Source organism: Sinohyriopsis cumingii, chromosome 8 (assembly GCF_028554795.1).
Source record: "Sinohyriopsis cumingii isolate HCF-2022 chromosome 8, ASM2855479v2, whole genome shotgun sequence".
Taxonomy (NCBI): domain Eukaryota; kingdom Metazoa; phylum Mollusca; class Bivalvia; order Unionida; family Unionidae; genus Sinohyriopsis; species Sinohyriopsis cumingii.
This window is the reverse complement of record NC_142968.1, coordinates 126,891,602-126,903,796: the sequence shown is the minus strand read 5'-3', so window position 1 is coordinate 126,903,796 and position 12,195 is coordinate 126,891,602. Positions and strand designations below refer to the sequence as shown.

The 12,195-nt window shown below is 35.2% G+C and overlaps 1 protein-coding gene across 2 annotated transcripts in view; it reads right to left on the bottom strand.

The window, feature by feature from the left end:
• LOC149794607 (uncharacterized) overlaps nucleotides 1-9,795 on the bottom strand; it is an 81,491-nt gene extending 71,696 nt beyond the window's left edge. The window contains exons 1-6 of one of the 2 annotated variants that reach the window (XM_089968893.1): nucleotides 9,732-9,795; nucleotides 6,473-6,574; nucleotides 5,699-6,040; nucleotides 3,940-4,236; nucleotides 2,711-3,019; nucleotides 446-520 (exon numbers count right to left, since the gene is read on the bottom strand). In XM_089968893.1, coding sequence (XP_089825019.1) covers nucleotides 446-520; nucleotides 2,711-3,019; nucleotides 3,940-4,236; nucleotides 5,699-6,040; nucleotides 6,473-6,572 — 1,123 coding nt within the window. In that variant the 5' untranslated portion in view covers nucleotides 6,573-6,574; nucleotides 9,732-9,795. Of the gene's footprint in view, nucleotides 1-445; nucleotides 521-2,710; nucleotides 3,020-3,939; nucleotides 4,237-5,698; nucleotides 6,041-6,472; nucleotides 6,575-9,685 lie in introns of both variants that reach the window. The other variant, XM_089968892.1, reaches the window with a different exon arrangement.
• Nucleotides 9,796-12,195: the final 2,400 nt, after the last annotated feature.

The window sequence follows — 12,195 nt, the reverse complement described above, 5'->3', positions numbered from 1 at the left end:
TAGATAATATTAGTAAATTCATCATATCAGAACAGAAGAAACAAGTTTTTTGTCATTGGCAAATCAGTAAAATGCTGGTACTATGTCAAAAAACCATCTGTTCCTATGCCATGTCCTTTGCCCTGCAAGCCACTCTCTGCTATTTCCCTCATTTGTTTTCCCCACACTGGGCCCTCTGCAAGGCCCTGGCATATGCAAATTTTTATGTGTGATGCAAAAAATGCAGAAGCTGTGCACCAGGAGCTCCCATTGGCCCTATGTCCAACTTGATAAATTTGCATGTGGTCTAGGGACAATGGTTATTATTATTATTCTAATAATCTAGAAACAATCACAGGTAGACAAATTCTGATGTGAGGATTAAACCTATGACTGTACAAATGCATAGTGCCATTGCTGCAACAGTCAAGGCTACTATATACTTACTACTACTATGATAACTTACTGAAGGCGGCCAGAATGCCAGTAAGAGTTGTAATACGCTGGTAAATCTCTGGACTGGGCAATGGTGTCACGGAACCTGTTGAATAAATAAAGTTATCAAACATACAACAATTTCATTGAAAATTAAAACATTTTCTACATTTCCTATTATATATTATAAACATTACAAAATGATTATTTGAGACGGATTTGAAAAACTGCAGTATGATATTCTTGTACCAAATCTGATAGCAATCAAAAATGATAATGATGTCTGTTCCAATTAACAAGGATATGCAAGAGCAGTTAAATTTTCTATTAGAGCTGAGTACACCAATGATCTTGAACAAAGACAGTTACGCACCTTCAATTATTTTTTAGATATTACTGTAGCGTTAAAAAACAGTGTTGTTCCACCCCACTCCATGGTCAATTTAAATGGAATATTCATAATAAAATTAAGAAATACTTTGAGACACAGTAAAACATTTACAAAAAGATTGTTTTCTTGATGATTAGTTCAACAAAATATCTAGAGCTATTTGTGATCACTGTATCCCAAAGTGTCTTGCTAGCTACACATAGCCTTAAAGAGAGGAACTTCATGTTTACAAATTTGAGTGTAATGCAACAAAAAAAGGCCACAGTACAACAAAATCATGTCAAATGGTAACAATCAAACTTGTGCATATTTAAATAACATGTAATGTAGTGATTCATATTTTTTATGATGCAAAAGCCAAAAGTCACAGTACCGTCTAACAATTAATATTATTGATAATAATGTAGATGGCAAACTATTAAATTCATCCAAGGTCATATCTCTATAATCTGTGAACTAAATTTGATTGAAATCTAATATATTCTGTGAATTAAATATTGTTGCAATCCATTTGTGTAATGAACAAAAAGTATAAAATATGGCATTAGGACACCCAGATTAAGCACAGAAGTCCATTAAAATAGGCATCATGTTTAGTTTGCTGTGTGCATGTTCTTCCTGGACAATGAAGGAACAAAACTTAGAGTTCAATGTCTTTCCTGAGTGCTCTACTGTAAGTTTGCTCCAAACATCATATCATACATCAAACACCTAAATAGTGCATTGGTTACACATTCAACAATCTGTACTGACAAGCACCTGCCATTCTGATAAGAATGAGTATGGATCACATTACCAAATTTCATGTCAGATCACCTAAGGCTGTCCTGATCATGTATAAAAAGGCATTTAATAATAAAGGTAATAGATTCTAAATAAATATAGAAGACAAGATTTCAAAGAGATTTTTTAAAATTGTTAATTTCTCAAGCAAACAAAGCTGACAGGTATATACTGCTGTCCTTCTGCAAGCTGTATATGTCATTCTTGCAATGTAATAATAATAATAATAATCATTATGTGGACTTAGTACAGTTCCTAATCTTTAGAAGCTCGATGCGCTTTACAATATTAGATAACACATAAATACATATATAAAATGATTACAAAAACAAACATCATGAAATTACAAAACAAAAACATGCTGAAAATAATTAAGGAAGTAAACATTATTAAGTCTTTAAGTCTGTTCTTGTTGTTAAAATAAGTGAACTTCAAAAGCACACTTGAATGAGATCACAGTGTCCTTGCATCTAAGATCATTGAACAATTCATTCCGTGCAACTGAGCCCTGATATGCAAAAGAATGTTGACTGTATGACTTCATTTTAACAGTGTGAACAATGAGAGTAAGAGTGTAGAAAGATGGGTGACAGTTTCTAGCTGGGGTTACACATTATCAAATCACAGCTTTCCCCCTTACAATGTAACTTGTTATAACACAGTTCCAATTATAACATGGTATTACTACGGACCTTATCATTCCAATGAATAACAATAATGTTTGAAAGAAAACAAGGTGAAACTTGGTCTTATATCTTCATTTCCTTTTCAAGACACCATGATAACAAACCTTGATATTGCCCACTATATCATGACTATACTCAATATATCACACTTCTGTATATATCATGGTAGCACAGTTGGGCACATAACATGGTCAGAACCAATGGCCACTTACTATAGTGCATTATCACGAGGGAGGACTGTAATTAACATGAAGGTGTATATTATGTAATATAAACAATACAATATACATATTACTTTTGTAATTAATAAGTGCAATTTATGACACTAATATGCTGGGTTTATGAGACTTGTGGAAGTTTAAGAATGCTATAAAAGTTATGATTTATAATTACAGGATCGATTATACTTTATACAACTGGTACCAGTTCAGCTTACACAGTTCATGAGGATAGAAAAGTTCACTGTCGTCACTTAGTGCATCTTTTTCCTTTGCAGTACAATATACAGGAGATAGATAATCCATTCTGCAATCCACATCAGTCAGATGTAACTCATTCCAAGAAACGGATGTTATGTAGCTGGCTGGGGGATCCATAACAATCCAGTTGTATTGGAGTAAGGTGTAGTAATACATCGGAGCTGCAGACTGTGAAGAGGATGTACAAGTAATTTTTCCTTCAACTTTATACCCAGATCTAACGACAGACCCTGGTTTGACGCTAATGACAGGAGTCCGTGGTTTTTCTGAAGAAAAAAAGTGAAAGATCTTGACACAGTCAGCTAACAATATTCTCATGTATCAAACACACCATATGGAAAATGGCTTAGATTCAAACCTGCATTGCCTGCTGAGCTGACACATCTGGGTCTACAATGTTCACATAATCAAAAGCAGATTGACCTAATGTTTCTACTCCTGCAACAAAAAAGACATATATTGTTGAGTATGAAACAATACAAGTATTGAAATCAGGTGTTTCAGACCTGTACACTTCACTGTCACGTGGAGAGATTTATGAAAAGCCAGCAGTGAGTTGGCTAAACATGGCGTCAAATACAAAGTGTAATCCACTAACTGGGCATGTGAATTTGGGTCTGCAATATTGAGTAAAATTAGCACCCACAGAGTGAATGACAAGAACTGCATGAATTACTCCAGCATATATCAATGAATTATACTCAAGATCACTATTCATTAGCACAAGTGTAATCTAGTCAGTCTGTGTGTACTTTACTTGAGATAGACTGAGAAAAGATCTCTCAAAACTTAAAAAAGATTAAAAAAGTATAGCTGTCAAATTTGTATTTAATTATTTGATATTTTTAGTTCTCAGAAGAGCAAATAAACTATAGAATTTATTCCAATATATATATATATATATATATATATATATATATATATATATATATATATATATATATATATATATATATATATACACATACACAAAGATGCATGTTAAGAACACACACACACACACAGATGCAATTATTCATATAAGTACTAAACAACAGGACCCAATATGATCTTCTGTACAAAAAAGAAATTTGCTGACAAGACAAACAAAGCAGTTAAAGTTAACTGTACTTTTAAATATTTAGGATTCTTTTTTCACCCTTGATTTTTACCCCACTAACATAATCATGTGAAAATATGAACTCACTTAAAACAACTATCGTGATCCCAATATTTTCATTATTCATGATGTTGCATGTGTAAGTGCCATTATCTGTCTCCAGAACATTTTTAAACTGAATCGACACATCTCCAAAATATATATTTCCAATAAACTGGATCTTCTCTGCTTTGGGTATGACGATGTTTTGGGAAACATTAAGGAGAAGCAGGCCATCAGGAGAGATAACTTGAAGGTTCAAGTCTGATCTGGGTTTGATTATCCATGACAACACAACACTATCTCCAGGGTGGACAATTCTGTATCCTTTATGTTCAGTCAACACTGAAAAGGATAGACATTAGCAAATTTTGCAAATAATCCCAGTGAATTATCAAATCTTTTATAAAGAATATAAAAAGTATCCTGAAATTTAAAAAGGTAACAAAAAGCAAATTACTTTCCTATCAATAATAGCTAACATTCTCAAGATACCATTGTTTCTATAACCCTACTAAAGGAAATTTGTATAAACCATGGAAAGTAGGACAGAGTGATATAGTTTTCCTGTGCATTAATTTTCATTTTATATCTTCAGAAAATCAATCTTTTTACAAATTCACCTGTATTCACTGTTACACATTTTTGCAGATATGGACCCTTTTAATGACTCATTAAGTTATAATGTTATTTCATCAATATTTCAAGATTGGTAGGACAGCTCTGGCCCAGCTCCATTTGATAAGTTTCAACATAAATATAAAAACTGATATTCTGTTACTTTAATGGTAAAGGATATTTCACTTAAATCTATCTGCCATGGGAGAGTATCATCATTAAAAACTAAATAAAAATATACAGAAAAACTTGTATAGCTTCATCCATAAATCACTTAGTAAAAACTGCTTTGTTCCATTACAAAATTATGATCCAAACATAAATTTCCACTTAAGCCTGATAAAATAGATTTACACCATATGAAACTGTGTTTATCCTGGGTGTTACAAATATAGTTGGCTCCATGTTGTGGAGTGTTACAGCGGGACTGGATTAAGATACACTGAGCTGCCATCAGCTGTAATTCTTATTAGGATTTACACCACCATATTAGACTGTTTTATTCTTGATGTTACAGGTATAGTCAGATCTGTCTGTCTGTGCTGTTCAATGTTAAAGTGGAACTGGGCTTAGACACATGGAGCTGCCATCAGCTGTAATTTTCATATGTATTTACACTATACTACACTGTGTTTTATCAAATCTGAATTTCTTTTAATTGCAAATACAAACAAACCTACAAAATTAACAACCTAAAATACTAATGCATATCATGTATGATTGTATCTTAACACGACTTTGATGAAAAACCTATTTCTAGAAGAAACTTAGAATGGCTCCCATTGCAAATCCCCATGCCATTTCACTGCTTATTTCAAAGGCATCTACAACTTCACACTTCTACTCCCCCCCCTCCAGCAACGACTGCGTGGGTCATAACACAAAATCTGTCATGTACAAGTATACAATTCTATGACTCATTATGGAAAGCTTTATGTAATTTATTTGAAAATTTCATTATGATAACAAGTTTTATTTATATAAACTTTGACCCCGATGCAGTCCAGAGTCATGTGTCAAGGAAGGAATCACTATTTCAGGCATTTACCACATCAGCAATACAGTTACAAAGTTCTGTCAAACTCCAGCAATTTCGGAAGAGATATGGTAATAGACAGGTGGACAGATGGTGGGTGTCATCATATCTCTGAGGGTTCTTTTAGAAAAGCATTGGGATAAGATGGCAAACCTTGGTAACTGTTTAGTGTATAAGTTGACTCATTGCCATAGTAACGACATCCCCACGTCCCAATGGCATTATGGAAAGCCATTGCTGGGTACATCAAGCTGTATACAAGCTCATCATTCTCCTGCTTACAAGTTACATTCACTCCAAACTGAGCTGATGTTTTACATCCTGGCTGGTAAACTGTAGCCATGTCACCACTGAATGGTGATTTATAGTTCTGGTACATGTAAAAGTAGATGTTGGCTGTTGGTTGAACATATTGTGTACGACAGCAGAAATTGGTGCTGACACCTGTCATAGGCAAACTACAAGGACCTATCACAATCTTTGGCCATTTAACACCTAAAAGAAAGCAATTAAATTTGCAATAAAAAGATAATTTGTACCAAGAAACAGGACCCGAAATGAACAGTAATCAAATTTTTTAAAAATGTGCAAAAAATTAAAATATACCTTAAGTGTCTTTCCTGCTAAAATTACATCTTACTTTTTACGCCAACACTGCGCATGAAATTACATCCAATGCAAGCATTAAACTATATGGACTTCAAATTGTGATTTTTTTAAAAAGGCAAAATAATATGATATTAAAATAATATGTGAAAATAAGTACAATTATTTTCACACAAACCGACTGAATTAATGAAATTCCAAGTCATCATTTTCTTAATGATTAGTTATCAAGAGATAATAACAACAATACAAGAAATCAGGCATGTACCTAAAAAATATCATTTTTTTAATACATATGTATTAGACTAAAGATCCACTTACCTGTGGTCATATTGCAGAGTGTTAGGACTAATGTGAGGTAAGTTAGTATCCATTTCACCTCATAAAACTTCCTTGTGCTAGTCACATATGTAGTAGTCATTTCTGTCAACATTCAAGCAATAAGATTTGAAATTTTGAAATCAAACAAGAACAGTTGTTAAAAAACATTTTATAATATTATTCAAACAATATATTTACCTAACCATACATCATATGACCATTCATTTAGTAGAAATAGTGATAACACGATTTTCAATACAGCAACTGTGGCAGGCATACTGAATGTCTGAATGGTACTATTAGGACCAATTAGATATCATAAGAAGGTGTTTAGTAAAAAACCCATGTTGATATGACTGTCCATTCAGAAGGAGTAGTGAAAACAAAGTTTTCAAGATGGTCATTGTTGAGGACATATTTTATATTAGAATGGAACCGTTATCATTCTGGACCAACTACATCATAAGTTGTGTGCTGAAAATACCATGATAATATAGCTCTCCATTCAGGAGGATTAAAATCAAATCAAAATTTTCGAGATGGCCACTGTATACTGGACATCAAATTGACACCATTTTCATTTAGGGTAAAATAAAACATCATAAAATGTATTAGTGTAAAAAACCCACGCAAGTATATCTTTTCATTCAGGAGAAGTAGCAACAACAAGATTTTCAAGATGGCATCTGTGGTGGCCATTTTGGAGATCAGATTGACACTATTTTCAATCAGGATCAACTAGACATCATAAGACATCTTCTAGTGGAACCCCATGCTGACATAGCCATCTGTATAAACAAGATTTTCAAGATGATCACTGGATGTCTGAGCAGCACCATTTTCATTTAGGAACAACTAGACAATCGGATGAATATGAGTGAAGCTTCATAGCAATTGTCCAAGTAGTTTATGAAAAGTATTGATAACATGCATGTGCAAACAGATAGATGGATGACAGATAATGGACAATAGACTCCCATATTAGAATGCAGGCACTTGTTTATCCAGAATGGGAAACAGACCTGTGTGTGTGTGTGTGATTTGGATTTTTAACATAGCTTTAACAATTTTTCAGTCATATCACTACGATGTCTGCAGTGTGGCAGTTTTTAGTGATGTCTAACTCTGGGGCATGATGCTACAGACATGTAGCATGATGTCCTACCCAGTCACATTATCCTGACACCATGATGACCAGTCCTAACATTAACCTCTTGATGCTGAGAGCCAAGCAAGGTAGCTGTTAGTACCATTTTTGTAGGTCTTTGGTATGACTCTACCAGGGATCGAACCCATGACCTCCCACATCCGAGGTGGACACTCTAACCACTAGGCCACTGGAGCAGAAATAGACCTGTACAATGTATTAAATTATTGTCTGATGATAGTGTAGGTGGGGCATTCTGAAGACATTTCCTTGCCGGAGCTTCATTTGGTTAAATAGATGTCAGCTGAAAATTGGTGCATAATTAAATTGTTACTAAGTAGTTTCTTTTACCCATCAATTGCGTGTATGTGCAGGCAAATGTATTTATGACTCCTTGTAATGCCAATCTTGGTTGGAAATGTAAAAATTTCTCACACTGCATTGCCTTGAAATAATGGACTGTGTTTCCACATATGTCATCAGCTGATTTCCCATCCTTTCACAGGTATTTTGCCCCTTATCTCTGTATTCCCTCCATACAAGGCAACATTGTTCATTAGACTCTTCCCATCCATGTTGATTGCCATTTCTTTTCATCACGTCTCAGCCATTGGGAAGAGTCAAATTTTCCACCCTTTAGCTCTATAGCTCTCCATTACTCTCTCTCTCCAGCATATCTAACTTCTCTCTCCATCTGTAGCACATTTGGGCATGCTTATTACCAAATTTACAGGATCCACATTTTAAGTTTAATCAATAGACATACAGCATGTACTTCCACCAATATACATATTAAATTGTTTTTGCAAGGTTTGGAACTTGCAATTATACCAATCTGTCCAGCCTGATCAAGCACTGATTGCAGTCTGACAAAAATGTACATATGATCATAATGGAGCATAAAAAGTAGGTAAAGAGAATTATATTAAAACATTAGATCACTTGCCATGTTTCCCTTGACAACTGATTTTTTTTCTCAACCAAATTGTGAATTAAATATGGTTTTCAACTGCCAACATTTGTTTGGCTCCTTTTGGTACCTGGACGTTTCACCAAACAGACTCTTTGACCCAGGACATTTCACCCCATTTCAATGGATATTTCAGCTCATGGCTATGTATATTTTGCCCCACCTGGTACCTGGACATTTCGTTCCATGGATGTTTCGGCCAATGAAAGAAGAAGAGACAACATAAGGAGGTGTGTGTGTGCACCGAGAAAGAGAGATTTTATAAATTGCTTTTATAACATAATATGCAAAATAATCAGCAGTATTTTAACACAAAAAATATTTTCAATGTATTTAGCCATATGTCCACATCAAAGTGTGATCATGAGAAAATTGACATTTAAATGCAGAACTGTTCCTTTTATATAAGATTCCATATCGGCTGATATTCTTGTATTATTCATGCTATATACTGAAAAAACTTCGAGAAAAAATATAAAATGCATTTTTTAACGTAAAAGACTTGTTTCAACATGATATTATAACTTCAAGAGAATACCATTTTAAATGAACATGATTATCTAGCAAGTGTTCTTTGGGCTTGACAATAGCCAGGTAGTTTAATTGATCTTCGTAGTTAAAGAATCAACTCAAGGTTGTATTTATGTATTTAGGCTGAGGCAAAATTTTAAGAAAGTCATGGAAGCTTCTGTGCAAAGTAAGTACAATATAACACATGTTTTGAAATAAAACAATAATTCGGTTGGATTTAAACATTCATATTTATTAAATGGTGTCAAATGGTGTCACTGACACCATTTAATAAATAGGAATGATTAAATCCACCTGAATTATTGTCAGAACACGTACAATGTCATGGTCTGAAACTAGTCCTACATGTAAGACATAGCACATTTTGATTTTGTTTAGGTGCCTGACGCCCAAAACATAAATATCAGCGTCAGGTCTTACAGGTAGGACTAGGTCTGAAACATCCAGTAAAGTAGGGCTAAATGTCCACTGCCATGGGCCGAAATGTCCTAGGCCGTAACGTCCCTAATCAATCTATTCATCTATATCACCGTTTTTAACCAACAGAAATACTTGAATCACATACTTATGAAGTTCGAAATATTATTCCCATCTTGAAAATTGACCATTACCTCACCAGAACTATTACTTCTTCGAGCAAAAATTTCCCGACTGCGGGAAAACCCAATCATTCGGATATTTAACACTGTTTAGTAAATGCCATAGTACGGGAAAATCCCTCGAAAACCAGCCATTTGGATATCTTTTAACACTAGGTTATAGCGGAGTGCAACACAGGAAAAATAACAAGCAGGGAACCAGACTAAGGCTCCGCCTAAAGTAACACTTGAAATGTCATCGGTATTTTCTGTCACGTTTGAGAAAAAAAAAAGACCTGATGGAAATCCCGGAGATATGTAACAGTAAATGATACTCATTACACTGTTAAAGAACATCATGACGAATACTCAGAATTGATTGGGGGATCTTAACTGTAGTTTATATATTTAATCTAGCTCAGGTCAAATATCTTTATAATTACTTCGTTACTGTCAAGCAGCAGAGGGGGTGAACAGACCGAAACTAAATTTAGAAATAATTCTTCTACGGAAATTACTTCTCGATATAAGCCTATTTCGGTGAAATAAACACTTTCACGGGCCCACATAAAAAACATCGCCGACTGTGTAAAAAAAAAATATGTCAACGCAAACGCAAAGCGTTTCCAAGAGCGTTTCTGGTGCGCTAGCGCACTCAACGACGTAGTATCAGCAGAACGGGAGAACAAACCGAAACTAAATTTAAAACAAACTCTTCTACGGGAATTATTCCTCCATAGAAGCCTATTTCGGTGAAATAAACCCTTTCACGGGGCCAACGTAAAACACATCGAAATTATTTTTATGCTGCAAAAATTGTGTCAAGGCCGACGTGTGTTAGCGGAATTAAATCATTGACAAATAAATAATGGCAAATATCGGAGAAGCACTTACTACTAGGTTAGCTCGAGAACGTCTCGAAGCAATTCAGAAATTTCTTCCTGTCCGTGATAGTGTCAGACAAAAATTACAACTAAGACAGCAAGCACGGGAAGCCTTTGCAGAATCCGCGGAGGAATTATTTAAACCCGTCACTGCAGCTACTGAGAAAGTTACAACTGTCATCAAAGAAGATCTTCTTCCGGTATCAAAACAAACTGCGACACAGGCTGAAAAAATAGCAAGAAGAACTAAACAGACAAAGAAGATTTTACGAACACTTCCAGCTGATATCGCTGCGGCTCAACCTCCACCTGTCAGTGAAGAAATACTTGAGGGTACTGACGTCGCCGGGGGAAAACCAAAACCAGTAAAAGAAGACGTAGAATTAAGTGCAAGATTTAAGGAACATGTTGTCGAAGATATTAAAAGTACTAAACGAGAAGAATTACCTAAAAAAATATTAGGTAGTATGTTTAATAAACAAAGAATTTTAAACCCCCCCTATGATAAGGTAACTGATGATAATTTTATCAAATGGATATATCGAATATACAGCGACAAAGCGCAGGCTAGAGATGATGATATGGATTATAGAATTCTTAATGAAGAAGTAAAAAGACTTTATAACGAGCGAATGGAAAAACTAAAACAAAAACCGCAACAGCAGCAACAACAAATACAACCTCCACAACAGCAACAACAGCAACAACCTCCACAACAGCAACAACAGGAACAACAACCGGAGCAAAAACTAACTAGGTGGCAGAAAAAACAACAGCGACAACTGCAACAACAGCAACAACAGCAACCTCAGCCACAACTTCGGCCGCAATCTCCAGAGGAAGAATTTCACGACGCACCAGCCGCTACTGGTAGTGGTCTTGGTGGTCACATTATTTGTCCTGATAATATCATCAATGACGTATCACGGTTGGAAGTTCTCATAGGAGGAAAACGTGCCGGAAACAACTCTCGGGAAATAACCAATGAAGCCGCAGATATCTGTCAACGACTATTTCAGCGTGGAATTATGGATATTAGTACTTACCGGGAGCTCATTAATGAACTCGTCGACGATTACCACAGTGACTGAGTTAGAGAAACAATAATTAAATAAAATGATCATACACAATTCTCACCCCCGCGTGATACAAGTCCGCGTAGTGAACTCGCGATTACCAGTCTACAGAGCAACTTACGGTGATGGTCTCGGTGATACAATTACTGGTTTGTTTTCAAGAATAGCCCCTAAAGCGATTCCAATTGCAAAACAATTGTCGATGAAAGCTATTGATGTTGTCAAAGATAAAGCCCTTGGCGGTGTTGGTGAACTTGCCACGAAGGCATTTCAGTCAATCAAAGACAGATTGACACGATTAATTCGCAGACCAAAAACTGTTAAATCACCACCACCGGTGAAACTGGCCAGTACTGAACTTATGCCCGCGGACGTCAGTAAAGTGATAAATCAAGCCGCCAATCAAAAACTTGCAGAGCTTGTAACCCAAATACCCGAACAAATAAATACAAGCTTGATATCAGGAAGCGGAATTTCTGGAAATGGAATTTCCCGAAGTGGTCTTCGTTTTAGACGACAATAATTTTATATAAAATG